The 23291-nt window shown below is 39.5% G+C and overlaps 1 protein-coding gene across 3 annotated transcripts in view; it reads right to left on the bottom strand.

The window, feature by feature from the left end:
* The window catches only part of Slain1 (SLAIN motif family member 1), a 39875-nt gene extending 16847 nt beyond the window's left edge, over window positions 1–23028 (bottom strand). For 2 of the 3 annotated variants that reach the window (XM_048341205.1, XM_048341204.1), the window contains exons 1-2: window positions 22430–23028; window positions 10594–10727 (exon numbers count right to left, since the gene is read on the bottom strand). In XM_048341205.1, coding sequence (XP_048197162.1) covers window positions 10594–10727; window positions 22430–23028 — 733 coding nt within the window. Of the gene's footprint in view, window positions 1–10593; window positions 10915–22429 lie in introns of those variants that run through there. The other variant, XM_048341206.1, reaches the window with a different exon arrangement.
* Window positions 23029–23291: the final 263 nt, after the last annotated feature.

A 23291-nucleotide genomic window follows, 5' to 3' on the forward strand; every position in this document is an offset into this window, starting at 1 on the left:
AGCGCCCCTTCTGGCCGTTTTCCATATATGTGGTGCTGGGGAATCGAACTGAGAGCTTCATGTGTAGGAGGCAAGCACTCTTGCCACTAGGCCATATTCCCAGCCCCTCAGGCATCTTCTAATGAGTGATGCAAAAGAGCTGTTGAAGAGCTGAAAAGAGCTCTAACTCCCGGATGGGAGTGGAAGAAACCAGAGATGTGAAGAGTCAAGTAAACAATCAGCTTCAAACTGAGATCCTTGTAGATCCTTGAAAACTACAACTTAAGATCAAGAAGTTTCCTCTTACTTCAGCAAGAATTCTTAAGTAAGCCCCACGACATTCCAACAAGTGTGTGTATATGTGTGTGTGTGTGTGTGTGTGTGTGTGTGTGCGTGTGTGTGTCTTTTCCTATGTAGGTAAAAGAATGGGAGGGCAACTATTTACTCTAACACTTTCAGAATCCACAAGTTCCATGGCCGGATGTTGACTGAAACGTGGTTCTCAATTGACATAGTCCTGTATATCCCTTAGATCCAACTGTGTTTCTGTGTTTCTGCAACCCTTACTGCTCTGGGCCAGAGCACAGACATGTACTCCCTGTTCTCTCAGCTCTGCAAAGGTCAACATCATCCTGAAATACACTGCAAAACAGGGGTTAATGTACAGTACACATTGTAGCTGCTCTCACCCCTTAAATCTTCATTATTAGATAGGTCTCATTAAAAATTCTATACTTAAAAAAAAAGGTCAGTAGTTCTTTGTGACTGTATCTCCTGCTTACAGATGATGTTATTTTATATCAGTTTGATCACTAGCCAGAAGAATTACAGTGACTGTGTGTTCTCAGCCACAGATGCTGGGGACGACACATCACGAGTAAACAGCATTCATTATTCTGCACAACCTCTACTGTAACCCAGCCTCCCCACACAATGACACAGTTATTGTGGCTGTGACAGCAAGATCCCAACTAAGAACACAATTAACGTCTATTGCAAGAAAGAATGTTCCACATTGTTCTTCAGCATTGAGGCTTTTGAGAAGAGGGAGGAGAATTATTGTAGAGGCAAGCCCACAAAACAAAGGTTCTCTATTACTGCCCAAGAGTACAGTGGAGGAAGGGAAGGGAAAGGAGCGGAAAGGTTTGCATCCTCCTATTCTTCTCTATGTAACTAGAATTGTAAAAAATTTAACAGAAACCGTTTCTGTAAAGAACACAGGGGAGAGGGGTTAGAACTAGGGTTTGAACTCAGAACCTTGTGTTTGCTAAGGAGGTGTTCCATCTCTTGAGCCATAACCTAAGGGCTGAAGAGTTTTTATGGAGGATATTTTATCTCCTTCACTAAATACACTGATTTTTTGTATAAATATGTTGTTTTGAGAGACTCAAATATGATCAAAACGTTATAGGAAGAATAAGACAATTTTGCCAAAGGAGAAAATGGGCAAAAAATTCTAAATAACAGTGAAATTCTCCTATATTCCTATTCCAAATTCTGTCCATAAGAAAAGGTCTACCTATAAGAAAAATGGAGATGACATGGGTTATGTAATTTTCATTAAATTCCATTCCTTAGAATAGCACAGAGTTGGCCCAAACAACTCTGATGCATTGATTAAATGCATCCTACTTGCCAACGTTTTCTTTCCCAGAAGTTTTCAACTAAACTCCTATGAAGATCTCTCCACGCATGCTCTCTGGAGTCCCCATAATTTCCAGTAATCAAAGCCTGAAAACTAGTGGCTGAAGATCAGGAGTCTATGTTGTGAGACAAAATGCCACCTTAAGTAGAGACAGTACACATGAAAGTATGGGGGCAAGAAAGACCAGAACAGAAGAGTCAAGGACTGGCAAGTGTTTAGGCCAGTGCTCAGGGTATATGTGAGAAAGGAGCTGGAGAGGTGTGTAAAATTCATATGCTTGTACACAGTACATTCATAAATATGTGTGTGTATATATGTATACATATATGTGTATGTGTGTGTATATATATACACATATTCCTTAATGTCCTGACTTTGAGATGGAGAAAGACAGAATTAGACATGCTATTTTATGAGGATACAGCCCTACAGATGGACTAAGTAATTCCCCAAATGGACTGATGACTGAGACATCAATTAGAAGACATCTCTGGCAGACCTGACAAGACAAAGAACACTAGGATAGAATAAATGCAGTAAGCCACATCTGAGGGAACAAAGTACTGAACCGTGAACATTCACGGTTCGAACAAGATGGTCAACCGTTCTTACTTGTTTGTTCAAAAACCACATCAAAGAAAGCAAGCTACAGATGTTACATTTTATTATTATTTTCTAAATAGATAATTTGTTCAAATCTTAATTTGACTCTTAAATAATTCAGTATCACAGGGTTCTGGAAAGGAGAAGGAAGCAAGGCCAGGTAACCAGCCCTCCAATCCTGCTGGATCTTCCTTTCTTCGTGGTACAGGCTGCCAGGCATCAATTCACACCATACACAGGAATTAAATTACTTGGCCTGTGCTAATATTCACTACAGTCAAACTACCAGGGCAGCAAAACCTTCCTTTCCATAAGCAATTCTCTTCAATATAGATGTGCTAGAAGAGTTCACTTATACCATGAGCACCTACAGCCTACACACATACCATGAGCACCTACAGCTACACATACACACTCTACAGAAATACTTAAATATCTGGACAAATCTAAGAAAGAGCTTTGAAACCAAAGTGAAGATGGTATTTTACTGTTTCACTCTTCTAAATTGCCCTGGCTGAGATAAAAGCCAGCCACCATATGTCAGCACCATTGAGCTCTCTCAAGCCTGAACAAGCAGTCTAGAGTGGTAACATATGGTCTGCTGCTTATCTGATCCACTATTTTTTACTGGGTAAACGTGAGTGGCATTAATTTCTCCACAGTGCTCCATGAGTGACTTAACAAACATATGGGGTCTAGGAAGTCCTGCGACTACTTACAAACATATATATGCCCATGATGTTCTTTCCCTAACACACACAACATAAAGAGGACTGTAATGTAATGGTCAATTCCATACAAGCAAAGGGCTAGCAACCGAATGGATATTCTTAGGAACCAGATTCATTATCAGGGTAAACAGTTGTTATTCCAAGTTTTTCAATCTTCAAATTACAGACAGAAAACCTATAAGGAAGCTAATTTAAATCTTTCTTATAGTTCCCATTTATCCAACCTACAATGACAAATTCAATTTAAAATAAGTATATGTATGTATATAAAGGTTTATGATTCCAGGACACTGTAAATACTCATTATTTAAACTTCTAGTTGTATTCAAAATGTAGACATCTACAAAGCATGATTCACATATCACCCTTAATTTATTTCTAATAGAAGTTCAATTACTAATCACTAATACAGAGCTACTCAATAAAGTCCCTTTCAACATTAGTATTAAGCTTAAAATATATTTATTTGGTTTAAAAGAACTAAGAGGTTGTAAAACTCTCATATGACAAGTAACATTTAATAAGTAATTAATGTCAGCTACAAAATTTCACTGTTGAGTAAGATATGTTGCTTAATATGTTGCATTTATTTCACTGGGATCAAAATTTTCTATCTATACTTAATGTTAAAATTTAACAGGTCAAATGTTTCCCAGATCTTAGCAGTTATTATAATCACATTGGAGGTATATATATATATATACATATATATATGCATACACACACATACACACACACACACACACACACACACACACACACGAATGACAACAGGTATAGCTCCAGAGGCAGGCATGAGGTGCTGAGTTCAAACCCCAGTACAATCTAAAAAGAAAAAGGAAAGTAAAAATTCCATTTAGTGTGAGCTATTTTCCTCTTAGGCCTGTTCATTCTAGCTTAAATCAAATTTAAAGATAATGAAAATAGCCACAGAATATGTAAAGAGATGTTAGAGACAGTAATCATTGAAAATGAAAACAAAGAGTGACCTAAAGACCTGTTACCAATGTGACTCTGTCATGCAGTCAGCTGTTTCCACTTTAGACTGAGGCCACAATGGAAGCCATAACCACCACCCAGAAGAACTTGCAAGTTCTAAACTACAATTATGATATAAATAAGGATATATGGAGTTTAATTCTCTGAATAAAAATAGGCCATATTACCTCGTCTCAAAGGAGTAGAGCCATCCTTATTCCAAAAGGAAGATCACTTCTAAGAATCTTCTTACTTACACACATACAGGGCTGGGAATATGGCCTAATGGTAAAGTGCTTGCCTCAAACACTTATATACAGGTGTGCACTCTGGTGGGAAAGCTAAACCCAGTCAACTGTCAGGAGGGAAAGCACTGTGAAGTTCCCCAACAGAAGAACAAGGAGATCAAAACTCCAACAATCCTTCCTTTCCAATGTCTCTTGGACTAAAATATTCTTCATCCAGTTTGGAACACAATATATTTACCTTATATTCCAGAGGGTCTCTGGCCCACTCATTCTGGGAGGTGGTACAAAGTTAATATATAAGTTCAGAGTGATTTGATAAAGGGAAAACTATTTCTGGGTCCCAAAATAATCCATTCATGACACCATTAAAATATCTCCTCCCAAACCAACATCAAAATACATAGTTAAGGTCTAAAGCAGAAATCTCTTTTTCTTCCCCACCTAGAACCATTTTCCAAACGTTTCTCAGAATTTGGAGCCAAGTTAAAGATTTGATCTTTGGCTGGGTGCAATGCTCACAACTGTCATTCTAGCTATGCAAATGCTGAGGTCAGAAGGACCAGTTGCAGCAAAAAAATTCATGAGTCCATATTTCAACCAATAAAAAGCTGAGCATGATGGCATCTTTGCAGGAAGCATAATAACTATAGGAAGATCATGGTCCATCCAGGCCAAGATGGGGCAAAAATGAAACCCAATTAGAAAAAAAACAAAAGCAAAAAGGGCTAGGGATGTGACTCAAAGAGCAGAGTGCCTGTCTAGAAAATCTTACAGGTTAGGATCTGTCCCTCTTCAGTTCCCATCACACCCCTACCACAATGCCCAGCCTGTCTCTTTCATGTTGGACTTCTCTACTTATCACAAGGCCTTTGTTCTGTTCCTATAGTCTGAGTACCCTTTCACCTTCACCCCACAGTGATGGGGATGGCTCTCACCAATTCTCAAGACCCAGGTGACAGGTCATATTCTCAGGAAAGTATTTCCTAGCCAGCCTCTCATCTGTAGTTAGGGCTCTTCTTAGCATCACACCCCTGCTTTGGGGCAGAGGAAGATACAGAGCAAAAGGCACGGGTAGTGTCATCTGTTCCTTACATTCGACAGCCTACTCCAAAGGTCAGACACTAGCTGGTCTCCTTTGCCTCTGTACTAAGTACTCAGTACTTAGCACTTAGCTATGTGGCTGGTGTACTTCACACCACTAAGCATCCTAATTATCTCTGATCAAGCTCCAGTATTTCAGAAAGCAGAAATTTGGCTGTACTTTTTAGAAGTCCCCAAAATAGGCATAAACATCTACCACAATAAAATTAATTTCACTGTCACACAGTCAAATTTAATCAGCATCATGTCAGTATGAAAGCAGAGTTAAACTATTTTGGGGATTTGAGGGTGGAGCTCAGTGGTAGAAAACATGCTGAGTAGGCAGGAGTCCCAGACTTTAATCTCAGCATACACACACACACACACACACACACACACACACACACACACTCACATCTTCTTTGGAAGAACTTTCATTGCTTTGTTTCTTGGTACGTATGGGTAACAAAATAACATGTTCACTTATAAATTCACTGCAACAGCAACTGTTACAGTCATAGTAATTGTTTTAATAAATACCTTTCTCGTGTGTGTGTGTGTGTGTATGTGTATGTGTGTTTGTGTGTAGACTGGTATTGAGGCTTGAACTTGGAGCTTTGTGCTCTTGCTTAGCTTTTTGGCCAAAGACGGCACTACCTCTTGAGCTACACCTCCACTTTTGGCTTTTCTTGCTGTTATGTTACTTGGAAATAAGCATGTCATAGATTTTTTTCCCCAGACTCCTATCAGAGGGTAATCTTCAGAATTCTGACTTGAGTAGTTAGAATTACAGGCCATGAGCCACCATTGCTTAGCCCTAAATACCTTTCTAATCAAGATGGAAAGGTAAAACAAAATAATAAACACATGCAGAATCAACAATAGATAAGAACAAAAGACTGTCAAAGGTACCTGTCAAACACATTATATCCAGGTTGCTGGATATAAGAGACAGAGTGCACATTTCATAGAAGTGCAATCCCTGGTTATTTCTAACTTATTGTACTAGCTTATTGCCAATACTAAAACAAATGCATGGAGGCTATTCTGAACGTAAGAGCAGAGCAAATGTGATTAAAAAAAGAAGTAACAAACAGTACAAGAAATGTATCCAATGCCTAACGTATGAAACTGTAACCTCTCTGTACATCAGTTTGATAATAAATTTTTTTAAAAAATTAAATAAAATAGAAACCCACAGTAAGATCATGTCTTCAACTTCCAGCATACAGAAATATTACCAAATATCAAGAGACCCTGTCTCTGCCCAAAAATCTAGTTCTGATTTCAAATTATTTTTTCCAAGAACGGGAATCCTTTGCAAACCTTACCTAACATGAACTCCACAAGCGAAGTTTTAATTTTGTGTTCCAAATTTGACAGAGCACCTCATGAATGGAAACTTGAGCTGACAGGGATAGCATCTTTGGCCAAGCAAGGAGAAACTGGACAGTTTCCAGGAAACAAATACTTGATAAGCTTTTTAGTGTCTTGGTTCAATCTCTGTGGCTTTTTACAAATGAAAAGGCCACCATCAGCACACTGGGTCAGTCCACAACTTTCTTCTTCCCTAGCTAAATTTAGAAGTAACCCTCATAACCACTGGAACAAGATTGGGAGCAGTAATAGAAAGATAAAAGAAAAGCTCAATGAAAGAATACTGTCTGTTCACATCTTCCCCATACAATTCTGGAGGAAATGAGAGAGAGTGGTAGGGAAACAGGACCCAGGATAATAATTATGCAGGTCTATGCTATTTGTGAAACCACACTCCTCACATGTGACCTGTCCTGATTCAGTAGTTAAGGACATTTGAGCACCTTACGTCAAGATAAGCTTTTATTACCTGGCCCCATATTAACTGCGCCACATATTGAGTGTTTTGAATTACTCAGATAAGCTTTTGGATCATTATTTGATGAACATCCCAACCTCATGACACAAATTTATCAAAAACTCTAGGTTATCCTCAATCCAATTTATGGTATCACGTGAGTTAATCCTACCTGTGGAAGTTCTATGGAATTTTGTTACTTTTATCAAACAGAGTCCAAGGCAGTAGGAAAGTCTAAAGATGGACACTTTACAAATGGAACACAAGTTGAATAGACCATATCTGAGGTGCTTATAGCTTTCTTCAAATTCTGTAATATTTGCATCCACATAATGAGGTAACTTGGGGATAGCACCCAAACCCAAATACAAAATTCATTTGTTTCATATATATCTTATAGCTAATAGCTGATGCAATTTATACAGTATTCTAGATAATTTTGTGCATAAATTAAAATTTCATGGTATGGGATTTCTCCACTTATAACATTATGCTGATTTACATTTTCAAGCTAGAGATGTCCAACTCATACATGGAGACCTAAGGAACAGAAGAAAAAGGCCAGACCAGGAAGACTTTTCTGTGCTTTCTAATGTTGTTAAATAAACTACAATTCTAAAACTCTTCAGATGGGGCTGGGAATATGGCCTAGTGGTAAAGTGCTCGCCTCGTATACATGAAGCCCTGGGTTCAATTTCTTAGCACCACATATACAGAAAAAGCCAGAAGTGGCACTGTGACTCAAGTGGTAGAGTGCTCGCCTTGAGCAAAAAGAAGCCAGGGACAGTGCTCAGGCCCTCAGTTCAAGCACCAGGACTGGCAAAAAAACAAAATAATAAAACTCTTCCAGTTAAAATCTGAAAACTCTAACAAGTGTCTTTACAGGTAGAGAAACAGATCTTTCCACCACCACCCCTTAAAAAGTAAAATAAAAAGACTTTAAAATTCTGTGGAAAATAGCTTTTAACCTAGAATTCTATGCCTAACCTGAAGAACAACCCTGTGTAAGAGAAAAGATAGAATAAAAACATTTCCAAACATACAACTTCTCAAAATTCGCCTTCTACATATTTTCCTACACTTCCTACTCACACCAAATAGGAACTGAAGAATGGATCCTATAAAGGAGAAAATATAAGGGAACAGAAGTCTTAGAGAATCAGAGGAGACACTGAACTCCAGAGAACTCCCTGGAGAAAGCAAAAGGAGATTCCATCATGACAGCTGTGGGGAAGATGCCCAGGACCAGTACTAAAGAGAATGGAACAATAGAGGCTGTGGCTAGGAGAAGCAGAAACAAAAGCAAACCCTCACTCAACTGAGATATTTGAAGAGTCTGGTAATAAACTGATAGCCAGAAGCAAAAGAAGCAACAGGATATCTTTTTAGAATAAACTAAAAACCAAAACTGTTTGACGAAAAAAAGAAGTATAATAAAATATACAAGCCTTAGGTGTGTTTCTAACATAGTTAAAACTGAAATTGATATAAAACTACATGGAAGGATCTGCAGAGAAAAGATACAAACAGATTAAGCCTATAAAATCAAAGCCAAAAGTTAATGGATAATATTTAAAATTGGGAAAAGGAGCCAATAGAGAGGTAAGAATGGAAATTTATAAAGAAGTAAACAGTGGCAGGGCATTTGTGTAGCATGCCTGAGGCCCTAGGTTCAATTCTAGGCAAAGGGAGGGGAGGAGAAGAAATAAAAACAAATAGCTTTTGTTAATTTACCTGAGAAATAAAATAGGCATGGAAGGATGGAGCAGAAATCTAATACTTTCTTATAAAACCCATAAAACCAAACTTTATAAACTATAGACATTTCCTAAGTACAAGCACTACAAAAGAATTTTTATGCAGTAAACAATGCATAATCCTCTTTTTCTCAATTGTGCTGGGCATCAAAGCCAGGGCCTCAGGCATGCTAGGCAAGGAAGCACTATACACTGAATCCCAAGCCCAAACCAGTTACTTCTTATCCCATAAAGGGATGATGGATCTTTACAACAAAAATTTTTAGTGTCATAGCAAAAGCAGGTTTTTTTTTAACTTTATACAAATTTGGTAAAGGAGTCATCTTAGTTTTCTTTTTTATTTTTCTTTGTTTCTTACAGTACTGGGATGTGAACTCAGAGCACTGAGCTTACTCACTTGAGCCAGACTTCCAGGTCTGATTTTCACTGGTTATTCTAGAGATGAAGGTCTAGGAAACTTTTCTACCAGCCTGGCCTCAAACAGTGATCTTTCATCTCTCAGCCTAGAGTAGCTAGGATAACAGGTGTAAGCTACCAGTGCCTAGGCAAATCTTATTTAAAAATACACACACACACACACACACACGAATCATTCTAAACTCTGAATGATAAAATTTAAGTAACTTACATCACACAAAAAAAACTCTAGCATACCAATAAATGTCCCCAAGATCTCAGAATTCCTTTTATGAATTAGCCTTTCCCTAAGGCCCTTGCTAATAAAAAGCTGAACAAAAGCTTTTCCTCTACTTTTATAAAATCATTTTTTAAAGTAAATCTACCTTATGTGCAAATCAATGAAAGCATCCACTGTAAAAGTGCAGCCTGAGATGGCCCAATGTAGGCTGAGCTTCAGAGCAGCATTCTCAAACTGTGTGCATAAGAATCAGGCTGTTGGGACTGGAAGCGTGGCTCAGCTGGTAGAGGGCTAGCCAACAAGCTAAAGCAGTTGGTACTGAGTTTGAGTTCTGGTCTCCAACCAAAATAAATAAATCATGCTGTTGAACTTGTTGATGAAGATTCTCTAAGACCTACTCTGAGACTGAATCTTTACACTGAAAGGAAGACTCTGTACTTGCAAGGTCACCTGGATGCAAGAGATTTATGGAATAGAAAGAGATTCTAGATAATGAAACAGATGCCATAAGGTTAAGAGACAAACCCCAAACCTAAGTAATTCAACTTCTATAATTGCCTCCACCTCCGCCTCTGCCATCTCTTCCTCCTCTTCCTCCTCCTTCTCCTCCTCTCTTTTTTTTCCCCCTTAGTGACATTTCTGTTGGGCTCCATGGCTTAAATAATGCTATATACACTACAAAGATTCTTTCCTAGTTTATGAAGGTTAGAACATCCAGTTATACAACTAAACATTGAAAGAATTTGATAAGGTTAGCACTCAGATCCCAAAGAATCCTAGTTTTCCGCTTTAGGATCCAGCCACGCAACCTGTTTAGTGACTCCAGGAAATGGAAGGCTGACAAATTTCCATTTATTGGCATGTTTTCAAAAAGCAAAAGAGAAGTGTTCCTATGTTACAATACAAACTAAAGCAAGCACCAAGTTACACACAGCCTATACTGAAAAACTGGTATGCAGGATATGTGAAAAAAAATTGCATGCAACATTTATATCTCGGGAATAAGTTGCTGTTGTTTTTTTACTTTAGTGTCTGTCCTAAACCAACAACAAAAGCAGAAACACCATGGCGAGAGCTAGAGGATGTAAATGCTCACAATACCTTGCTCCAGTCGGAAGCACAGGGAACGTCGAGCTGCTTCCATCTCAGGAGTCGGGTTATCTAGGACGTGTCTACACCACTGCAAAGGACTCAAGGACTTCTCTGATGAGGTCTTTGAAGAGCCCACATATAACCTTGAAAAAAGAAATCTATATTATAGGTATAATATAGGTAGAGTGCTGGTCTTCTGGGGGGAACAACGTATGTTTAACAGTTCCTATAGAAAAAGAACTTGCATTTGTACACTTCAAAGTACCAAAGTTCTTTGTAACAGGGAAATATTCCCAAATAGAACATGTTACTTCCCAAAGCCTACTGAGAACTACTTCAAAAACATGTCTAGCGGGGCTGGGGATATGGCCTAGTGGCGAGAGAGCTTGCCTTGTATACATGAGGCCCTGGATTCGATTCCCCAGCACCACATATACAGAAAACGGCCAGAAGTGGCGCTGTGGCTCAAGTGGCAGAGTGCTAGCCTTGAGCGGGAAGAAGCCAGGGACAGTGCTCAGGCCCTGAGTCCAAGGCCCAGGACTGGCCAAAAAAAAAAAAAACAAAAAACACATGTCTAGCTATTTCCCCTAAACTATGTTTCAGAGTCAGGGGTCAGGGGCTTTTCTTATTGGTTAGGCCTCCTGAGGACCTTATGATCTCACCTTACAGTGTCTAAAAATGAACACCTTCATCTCTTTCCTGCAACAGAGTTGTATACACAAACTTTGGAAATGTGATAAGGCTTTACATGCATTTAAAGGAAATCAGTCTAAACACCAATAAGTTCAGAACCTTACATGAAATCTCTACTATCTAAATTTATACTTAACTTTGGTAGATGCTTCTTTTGAAAATTTAAATTCAAAGATATAACTTTAAAGACGGATTTTAAGAACATTTTACTTTCAGTCACACAAATGAGAAGTACTCAAAATAGCCACCAGGAGGCACTGCAGCTAACCATGGAGTTTATCTCATGGATACATAATGCATAAGCGTATTTTCAGTATAGAGAGTAGGATTATTTCCCAGCAATTGTGGGATCTAGTAATTGATCTTGCTATACTTGAGCACATTCTAATTATAAATTTTATTAAAGTAACACTCCTTTACAACTACTACAAAGATAATGCGCATACATTCTTGCACTAACACACTTCATTATGTATACTTTTACTATAATTCTATACAGGACTTTTACCTATTCATTCATGATAGGAAGGGGAATGAATTGTTCTTTGGTAACTTATTCTTCCAGCTCAGAGTTGGCAAACTTTTTCAGGAAAGGACCAGCAAGCAAATACTTTTTTCTTTTTAGAACACAATCTCAGTTGTAATTATGCATTTCTACTGTTCCAGCTCAAAAGTGACATGGATGATGTGAAAATTAATAAATAAGCACGTCTGTGTTCCTATAAGTCTTATTTGTAGAACATATGAAATTACAACAAGTTTCCCATCATTTTCAGAATTAATTTTTTTCCATTATATTAAAAAAAACAATCTTCCCTGTGATACAAGCAGGCAACAGCCCTCATTTGCCTTAGGGACATAGTTTGTTCACTCTTCTTATTCAGGAAATTTCTAAAGTCTACTGCAGAAGAGTGACTCATGCCTATCATCCTAGCTATTCAGAAAGCATACGTATAAGAGGATTGAAGCCCAGGCCAACTTAGGGGGAAAAGTGAGATCACATTCAAAAAACAATAAAAGCACAAATGCTGGGCTCAAATGGTAGAGTACCTGAGTAGCAATAGTGAAGCCCCAAGTTCAAACCCCAGTACAGCCATAAATAAATAAATACCTCCATGAAACAATTTACAGTGATTGTAATATATCATTCTTTCTGTAGTAGGTAGTCTATCTCTATTAAGAGAACATTAGCTAATGGGCCTCAACGCTACCATGACACATGCTAACAGACTCCTGTGTGCACAGGCAGGGCGGCACTCTCTAGTCTAAGTAGCATAATTCATGCCAGTCTCTGGTGCTTCGAATACTAATTGCTAGATTATACTCCACTCCCAGGTTTCTGATTTAATGGCTTTGGGATACAGCCAAAGAGTTTGAATTTCTATCAAGTTGTCAAGTGATGCCATTAACTGGTTGCAGATCACACCTTCCACTGTTCCCCTTTCTTCAGGACTGGTTCAGGCCAAAGCCCTACATACAGTCAAAAAGCAAGTAAAGCATCTAATGGGCTTGAAGGCAAGGTTTTCCTCCTGTTGACAAGCATTACTGCTAGGTACCATGCACCTGGGAGGCAGATGGAGAAGGATCACTAAATTCAAGGTCAGCCTGCCCTATATAACTAGAACTTGTTTCAAATGAAAAGAAAGAGAAACAATTCACTTTAAATATAGCCACCTTAACAGATTAAAGGTAAAAAAAAACTTCAAAAGTAAAAACACTATCCACAAAGGTAAGTCCAAGCTAGGAAGGTTTATTAATGAATTCTATCACGCACTTAAGAAAATATAATTCTTCATACATTTAAAAAAAAAAGTGGGGGCTGGGGATATAGCCTAGTGGCAAGAGTGCCTGCCTCGGATACATGAGGCCCTAGGTTCGATTCCCCAGCACCACATATACAGAAAACGGCCAGAAGCGGCGCTGTGGCTCAAGTGGCAGAGTGCTAGCCTTGAGCGGGAAGAAGCCAGGGACAGTGCTCAGGCCCTGAGTCCAAGGCCCAGGACTGGCAAAACAAAAAAAAAAAACAAAAAAAACAAAAAACAAAAAAAAAAGTGGAAGGTATTCTATACTGTTGTTTTTATCTTAATCATATAACACTGGTATTACAGGAAAGGAAATAAAAACGTTTTTAAAAAGCCATTTCACTCAAAGACAGATGCAAAAATCTAAATATTTTATCAAGTTGAGTCCAATAATATCAATGAGGATACTTCATTACTTCCAAGTAGGACTGATCTCAGAAATAAAAGGTTGGTCAACATCCAAATATCAGAGTAACTTACTGTATCAACTAAAATGGGAAAGAAAAACAAAAGAAACAAATAAAAAATAATCATGATGATGATCTCAACTAGGAAAAAGCAATGCATAGTAATTCCTGATTTAAAAATTTAAATGTAAACTGGAAACAGAAAGAAATGCCCTCAATCCAATTAAATATCTGATTGAGGATGCTACAAAAAAAGCATCCTGAATGATGAAAAAACTAAACATTTTTTCCTCTAACAGTAGAACAAAGCAAAAATATCATTTCCATCCAGTACCTTATAGAGGCCCCAGCCAGTACCCACCAGTGCAATCAGGCAACAAATAAGAACATTCAGGCTACAAAGAAAAAATTAAGCCTGCATTTATATGTAGAGGACATGAGTAACCTATGGTTAAAAAAAAAAAACACAAAAAAACACCTGATTTTACAATAAAAGGTATGAAAATGAATCAGTTTGGTAACAATACTGTAGAACCTGATTAAAGTAGGGAGATTAATTGTATACTGCATATATTTGCAACAAAAATGATCTTTTCAAATTTCTCTTTCCACTTATAATGGCATTAAAAAAAAAGGCACCTAAAGATAAACTTGACAAAAGGTAAGCATGACTAGTACACTTAAAATACAATATAATTCCAAGGGAAATTGAGAAAGACATAAAGACCAAGCTTGTCATTCTGAGACTAAATAGTCTTCTCCTTAAATTGATTTATATAACTAGTAGAATTCCAACCAAAATCCTAAAAGAATTTTTTTATATTTTCTATGTAAAAGCTGACTCTAAAATTTGTATAGGAACGGGGATATCCCAGAATAGGCAAACAGCTATTTAAAAATAATATGTGTAGGGCTATCACTAACTGACTGAGACCTAGGACAAAACTAAAGTAATAACAACAGCTTAGTATGGCATAAAGATAAATATATCAGGGGAGAAATGGTCCAGAAACAGAACTATCCATAAAATAAGAATTTTTAATACAACATGAGGAAAATTTGATGAAAAAGGTAGTCATTTGAATAAATGGTGTTGAAACAAAAAGGAATACACATACAAAAGAAAGTAAACCTTCACCAACAGTTCACACAATATCTAAGATTAACACAAAACAGAGTAGACCAAACTGTAAATTTTGAAACCATAAAATCCTTTTGTTAGAAACCACAGACGCAAGTCTGTGTCCTTGGGTTGGCAAATATTGATTACATACAGTTTCTCAACTAAAAGCTTAGTACACTAAACTTCACTCTATCAAAAATAAAAATGTTAATAAGTGTCTGAGACACACTGCTGTGATAAGACAGCTCATGCATTAGGGAAAATACTTATAAAGTGGGGCTGGGGATATGGCCTAGTGGCAAGAGTGCTTGCCTCGTATACATGAAGCCCTGGGTTTGATTCCCCAGCACCACATATATAGAAAATGGCCAGAAGTGACACTGTGGCTCAAGTAGCAGAGTGCTAGCCTTGAGCAAAAGGAAGCCAGGGACAGTGCTCAGGCCTTGGGTCCAAGCCCCAGGAATGGCCAAAAAAAAAAAATGTATAAAGAACTTTCATGTAGTGTGTGTGTGTGTGTGTGTGTGTGTGTGTGTGTGTGTGTGTGTATACTCAACAAACAACCTAAGTTAAAAATGAACATAAGTTTTCAATAGACATTTTACCAAAGATCTACTGGTGGCAAACAGGATATGAAAAGATGTAAACCCAAACCACAATGAAATACTACTATACATCTATCTACAATTAAAGTTTAAAAAAAAAAAAAAACTCCTCACCAAAGCAAGTACTCATGAGCCAGATAACAGTGCAGAACAACTGAAATCCACACTACTGGTGGACATGGAAACTGGTATAACCACTTCGGAAAACAGTCTGGCAGCACCTGAAAAACTCAACATGTCTCTCACTTCCTGTCTGCTCCAGTCACTAGAGTCATGAAGTACTATCCAAGAGAAACAAGAGTTGTGGCACAAAGACTTCTGCTAATGTTCACAGCAGTTTTGTCATAACCATTTGTTATAACAAATGGCCATCCAAAAACAATGGATAGGCAAATCACAGTTCACTTGTATCCAGGCCATCTAATAGCTCCCACAATAAAAACGAACAAATTCCTGATTCATGTGATAACATAGACAAAATTTAAAAGACAAGTCAAAACAAATGAAAAAGAGAGCATGCTACATGTTTGTACTGAAAGCAATAGAAACTGCTAACTAATCCATACTGATAGAAAACAAGCCAGCAGCTGCCTAAATTGGAGGTAGATAGAATTAGGAAGGAAGAAATACAGAGAGCCTCAAGGAAAAAACTTAAGAGTCAAAGTATGCTGTCTTCATCATTATGATGATTTCTTGGCCATATTCACATGCCAAAAACCATCCAATTGTACATCTGAGTGTACTTTAATAAAGCTTTTGTTAAGTGCCATAAGTGACTGGATGTATTAACATAAATGCTGCGGTTAAAAATAAACCAAAACAGTGCTGGTGGCTCATGCATGTAAATCCTAGCTTCTCAGGAGGTTGAGATCTGAGGTTCAAGGTTCAAAGCCAGTCCAAACAGGAAAGTCTGGACACTTACCTCCAATTTAATCACTAAAAAGTTGGACGTAGTGTGGCTCAAGTAGTAGAGGACTAACCTTGAGGGGGAAAAAGCCCAAGGACAGCACCCAGGCCTTGAGTTCAAGCCTCAGGACCAGCACAAAATGCAAGTACTAGACAACTTGTAACCAATACTAAGAGAAATTGACACATGCAACACAGAAGAAAATGGCATGTTAAAAAAAAGTTCTCTTCCTTCTTGAAGAATACAACTATTGTAGCAAAAAAAAAGAGTAAATAAATTTGGAGTATCAAATTGAAGAAATCTCTCAGAAGCAAATAATGACACAGATTAGCAATGAGAAAAGAGAAATGTGAAAACTAAATTATAGAAGGAAACGAACCTACTTCTTTCTTTAAGAAAAAAAACGTGGCTGTGAAGTGGAGGTTCAATCCTATCATCTGAGCTGCTCGTGAGGCAGAAATTCAGAGGATGCCCATTCAAGACCAGCATGGACCAGCAAAGTCCACTGGACTAGAGGAGTGCCTCAAGTGAAAGAGTGCCAGCTGAACAAGTGAGAGGGAGGTCCTGACTTCAAACGCCAGTACTGGCAAGAAAAAGAAAAAAGGACGGACGGGGGAAGAGATGAAAAGAAGAGAAAATTACTTAAAATAAAGCAAATACTAAGACTCCAGAGTAAAAGCATCCACAAACGACCACATCAACAATGAATAGGAAGCCCCATACATACCAAGACACAATCTGATATATTTACTAGGGATAAAGAAAACTAAAGAAAAAGTTCAAAAGGACAAGCTCCCAATGAATCATTAGTCTACTCAGTAGCTAGAACATAAAAAAAAAAAAAAGAAACCACAACAAATAGAAAAGCACCTTTGAATATGAGGAAAAATGGTTGACCTATCCCAACTCTGTATCTCCTATGAGGATAAAGATATTTTCAAATCTGCAAGATCTCATGAATGTTCCCCTTCTCAGGAGGCAAAGACTGTTGGAAGCACGGAGATTATGCACCACTTACAGCAAACAAAAAAAAGAAATTCAAGAAATAGGGGAGATGGAATTCTCATGACAGTAGTGCTAGGCTTCTAGACTACTGGAGTTGAAGTTTTAGAGGGAGGGCTAAAAAAGAAAAAAAAAATTGCCAGTCCTGGTGCTTGAACTCAGGGCCTAAGAACTATCCCTGGCTTCTTTTTGCTCAGGACTAGCCCTCTACCTCTTGAGCCACAGCACCATTTCTTGCTTTTTCTGTTTATGTGGTGCTGAGGAATTGAACCCAGGGCTTCATGCATACTAGGCAAGCACTCTGAGGCTGAGTCACATTTACAGTCCCCAAGAAAGAATTTTTATAAACAAATTGGAGAGATTATCAAATGTAGCTATGCTTCTTGATGAAGTTTGTGTTTCCACTAGAGTATCTGGGGAAATAATTTTATAAGATTTTTTTAAGTAAAAGAAAAGGATGAGAGGAACAAAAGCATTTGACAATTAACACGGCTCAGCTAATAACATTCTAATTAAATAGGATATAAAAGATAGTAGGAGAAAAGGAAAGAGATATAGTGTTTGAGGGTGAAGAAGAGACAACTGCATCTTCACTTTCCCTAACAAGTCCACATATGTGAGCTTACTATTTCCGCCAGGAAACCTAGATTGGACTTAAGTAAAAAAGACAAAGGGAAAGTTATGGAAACCCTGAGCTCTGCACCTCTTGAGTAAAACATACTTCTAAGATTTGGAAAGCAAGGAGAGGAATGTCACCCTTAAATGGTTCAAACTTCTAAGTGATACTCAGAATCACCATATTCATTTTTATAATAAGAGTGCCACTGACATTTACAATACCCTGTCTTGCTATCACATGTAAAGATTCTGCTATGGCTAACAAACTCTTCTCTCAACTTTTGAAGTTTTGTTAATGGTGTGCTGAATGGTGTAAAAATATCTGGAAAGCCTCAAATGAACTCATCAGATTCCTTCAAATTCTAGAAAAACTACCACCTGCAATGTCACAGTCTAATTTTATTCAACTTGTCTCCAACACCTTCCCAAAGTACACGCCTAGAAACTATTATCGTTCTAATACATACATTTGACATTCTGGACCTCCACTACATGTGGTTAAAACTGGGAGAACAAAAACTAAGGCTGGGTGTTGGTGCCTCTATCTATAATCCTACCTACTAGGAGGCTGAGATCTAGATGATCAAGGTTTGAAGCCATCTTAAGAGTCCATCTCCAATTAAGCATCAAAGCAGCAAAATATTGGACTAGAGGCATAGTTCAAGTGATAGAACAACAAATGGGCCAGAAAGCCCAGAAAGAGTTAAGTTCAAGCTCTGATACTGACACGTTAAAATAAAATTCTCATATAATCAGTCAACTCCATTTGCTCTTACACAACACTGAACATTTTTCAATTAGCATTGTCAGGAAGTGAAGCACCCTCTGGTCTTTTCTCTGAAAATCAATTATGAAAAAAAAAACAGTTTAGGTGGGCTAATTTAGACATGCCATATGTACAGTCCAAGGTGCTCACCAGCTTTGATGAAAAATTGGCAATGATTTTAGCCAGCTGTCTGGGGCCTTGGTATTAAACAAGGAAGATGAGCGTCTCATTCATTAAATCTCCCTTAATTTGTACATATTGCCATTTTCCCTTAATAATTTTTTCCTGCCCCTTCTAGTTGGGCACATTTGAAATTCCTGTCACAATATTCTACTAATTATCACTAAATTAAAATAAAGCCCTCTTAGAAAGGCTGTATTGCTATCGACTGGTCATTTGGGGGAGCATTTTCTTAATAATAAATAAGATAATAAAATGTCTGTTTTCTTGATTGAAGTGTCTACAACTTGACTTTCCAAGGTGCTACACAATCTGCAGAGTGCTGTCCCTTTCCATCTGTTTCTCTGGATACATTGCTTCATCAAACAACAAAAGGAAATTGGATCATTTCTCACTTTAACTGTAACACACAAATGCATTTACTCAAACACGTGTAGAACTAAAATAAGTTAACCAGGTTTTGTTTTGTTTTGTTGCCGCTTTTCATTTTTTAATGCTGGTAAATGCACTAAATTAACTATAATCCACTGGAGTGTCATAACCCTGCTTGTGAGAAAATGTCGATGGTTTAAACACTTGCGGATCTGTGTTCATAATGTAAAGTTTAGTAGGACTCTTAGTAACCAACTACTGAATCTCACATAAGTCATTTCGATCTCTCAATACTGAATCAAGGAGCTGAGCCAGGTCTGGTAGGCAGCTTGTAGTTTCCATGCCAATTTCCCACCAATCTGACTTCTTTGCTTGTAGGTGATTATGGGGAAATCACATAATGTTACAGGAGGAAGCTACAGTTACAAAGATCCCAAGATATGTTTGATGCTATAAGGTAAGTGCAAAAATCCTGCCATGTATCTATCTGCATATTGACTTGTGTAATTATGGAGGGTTTTTTGTTGCTGTTTTGAGCATCTACCAAGTATTTATAGGATTAATTTTGAGTCACAGTAATGGACTGGGACAAGAGAAAGGAGTTGTAACTGTGACTTCATACACCTAGTTTTAAGTTACATTTTTTATTAGTGTATACTAATTGCACAAAGCGGTTTCACTGGGACACTTCAATATATGCATATAACATCCTTCATGAGTTAAAATATATTTTAAATCACCAGGCACAATGCACTCATTACTTGTGTCTTAATATACATAGGAAATAAAAACAAATTGTCATCCTACAAATCTATCAGGTAATGAAAAGTACTCTTGTGAAAATACAGGATATGAATTTGGATACTTTACAATGATAATAAAGAAACTTCTTAATTCTTTGTAAGCATTAACAAATATTTGTTTCTGGAGGTGCTAGGGTTTGCACTTAGTGCTTCATACTTGTTAGACTGGCAATCTACCACTTGAGCCATACTTCCAGTTCTGCTTTTTGCTAGCTATTTTGGAAATGGAGTATAGAGAACTCTTCTGCCTGGACTGGTCTGAAACTAAGATTCTCAAATCTCAGCCTCCTAAGTAAACTTGTATTACCAGCACCCAGCAACAAGTGATTTCAACTTTAAAACATACTTTATATGCGAAGATTTTTTCATCATAATGCCGAAATGCTGCAACAGGCAAAAGTTGCAATACAAAAAAAGTTAATGTACCAAGTGTTATAATACACAAATTTTCTGTAAATCAAGTGACCTTAACATTTTTACACCTATCTCACAAAGATTAATGATCTCTCCTTGTTTTCCCACCTTAAGACTATTCCTATGTTTAAGGGAGATGTTCTATAAATAGTGTGCCAAATATCCACAGAAGTATTTTGTAAAGTACTGAGGCTTTGATTTTTCACCTACATATTTGATGAATGAAATCAACAGGACCTGTTTTAATTTAGAATAGCTTCAAACCATCTGAAAATCTAATGTGCTAATCATACTCTCTTTTAGTAATTCCAGTAATAGTTGAACAAATAAAATGGCAAAAATACAAGCCTACATATCAGTACACTAGTAATAGTTGGATAACTAAATATGGTAGAAATCAAAAGAAAATACTAACAAGATTTTAATGACAGTTATTTTCAAAGCTTGAGTTTATTCCTTTGTATCTACATGGAAAAAACACTCACACTGCTCCTCATACTGTTCAGGTACATCATCAAAAAAGGCCATAGGGCTTGCAGTCATAGTGTTGTGTAAGAGCCACCATAAGGCCATTCTACATATTCAGGCTGAAAATGAAAATGTAATGAATCCGATGATTTACAAAAATAATAAACAATCTCTAATGAATGGCTTCAAAACTGTTCCAGGAAAAGTGATTACTTGATTTTTATAACCTAACCTGTACATCTTCATAAAAGTAAAACATAAAGGAGGCTGATGGATTATACCTTTGAAAGGCTGAGGACAGCTGTCCATAGTTTTAGTTTTCAATCAAACCAACTCATGTGCTTCACTGCCAGTTGTCACATAAGAGTGTAAAGGGGAAGAAACACTACAGTTTCCAATACAAACCAACAAAGCTCTCCATCTCTAGTTTTGCTCCTTTGGGATCACCCAACAAGTTGGGCAGAGTGAGGAAGCCCCAATTTGGGAAAACAGGAAAGGACTGAAATAAAAGGACAACTCAGTCAACAAGTCACTACTGTGTTGAGGTGAGTGCTGTTCCCCTTCCTGGAGAACTTGGGTTCCAACTCATCCAGTTATATCCCACTGTATGTATGTATTTATGTATGTATGTATGTATGTATGTGTATGTGTGTGTGTGTAATGACCAAGGAAAACATACAAAACCAATCAAAAGAAATCAGTCTATGAATAATCCTTATTCACCAGCAATCTGTGGGAAAAATACATAATCAAGGAACTGCCCCATCCAAAAAAACTAGTTAATCACACACACACACACACACACACACACACACACTACACAGGTAACAACTGAACCAACACTGACAGTCACAAGTTTTCTGCCAACCAACTCTGCAAGTTTCTAAAAAGAAAATAAAGTTTCCCGAATTGCATTTTTCAATCTACAATTTACTCGGATCAAAGGGTGTTGTGTGTGTGTGTGTGTGTGTGTGTGTGTGTTTCAAGTGTCTTCAAACCCGCTGCTATGTCTTCCTCTAACAAGTGTGCCTTTTTTTACACCAATCCTGATGGGAAAGATCGTGAGCAAGCATAGCTAAGAAAGCAAGTCAGTATCTGCAAAAATTATCAGTGAAAATCCAGCAAAGGAGGGCAGAGCACTGCACAACTCCAATGCAAACAGGAATCTCTCTCTAAGAAGAGATCCATCCATCACTAGGCAGTTGCAGATGCCAATCCTGTCCCACATTCGTTTGGTAAAAGGCGGGGCGGGGGAGGGAGGGAGTAAGCAGTAACAATTGTAGAAAGCGACTTATTCTCGTCCCTGACCCCACCCCGCCGCCCCCCCCCCCCACCACCACAGGGATGGAAAAATGGGGGAAACAGCAGAATTTGGTCATCAGGACAAGATGGCATGGATTCTGCAGTTCATGCTAATGAGGAGCAGCTAGGGACCTGAGCAAACCATCCCAGGGCAGATGGTGGGGACCGGTCCACCCACCATGGGATCGATGCGCGTTATCGGAAAGCAGGCTTCTTTCTGCGCCTCGTTAAAGGCACCTGCTAGGCCACTGTGATCCGGAAATTGGGGTGGGGAGAGGATACGGGCGGCCGCATCCGTCCCCACTCTTCCCTCCGCCCGCTCCCCAGCCGTCTCCCGGGTCCCCAAGGTCGGGGTCCTGGGAAATGGAGTGCAACTCCGTCAGTACCAAGTGTAGTCGTCCTCGTCGCTCCAGGCGGCCAAGCTCTCCAGGTCCAGCGGCTCCACCTCGTCCAACAGCGTGGGGGGCGGCGAGGGCGGCTCGAGGGCCTCCCCCGGTGGGGTCCCCGCGCCCCCCGGCTCCGGCCCGCCGCTGCCCGGGCCGAAGAAGCCCGCCGCGGGCTTGAAGTAGACGAAGGGCGCCTCGGAGGGCTGCGCCAGGCTGCAGAGCAGGGAGGGCGCGGGGCTGGGCAGGCAGTAGGTCCCCGGGAACGTGGGGCTGGAGCCGCCGCCGGTGCCCAGGGCCAGCCCCAGCCCCAGGCTCGCCGGGGCGGTGGCGGCGGCCGGGGGGCTCCGCGGGCTGCGCGGGCTGCAGGCCCCGGCCGGGGGCGGCGCGGAGGGCGGCGGCGGCGGCGGCGACGGCAGCAGCAGCAGGTGCGGGGCGGCGGCCGCGCTGGCCGCCCGGCTGCGCAGCTGCTCGTTCTGCTTCTCCAGCTTGCGCACCAGCTCCTGCAGCTTCTTCACCTCCAGCTCCGCGTTCACCACCGGCCCCGAGCCCGCTGCCGAGCCGCCCCCGGCAGAGGCGCATTTCACCTGCTCCGCCATCATCGTGGGCTCCCGAGGGCGCCGCGGCCACCGGGCTGGCGGCGAGGGCGGGGAGGGAGGACCGCCACCACGGCTCCTCGGGCTGCGAGGAGGCTACGGCTCCGGTGCCGTCTCCCCGGCTGGGGTAGCCCACCACGCCGGGACTGAGGCCGGGCGGTGTGTCAGCATCAGCACCCCGGCCCTGCCTCGGCCCGAGGCAGCCACCGCCGAACAGCGCCGCACATGCTCAGTGCGGCCCGCCAGTCCCTAAGGGCGCCGTGGTGGCT

This window comes from Perognathus longimembris, chromosome 3, assembly GCF_023159225.1.
Source record: "Perognathus longimembris pacificus isolate PPM17 chromosome 3, ASM2315922v1, whole genome shotgun sequence".
Classification (NCBI taxonomy): domain Eukaryota; kingdom Metazoa; phylum Chordata; class Mammalia; order Rodentia; family Heteromyidae; genus Perognathus; species Perognathus longimembris.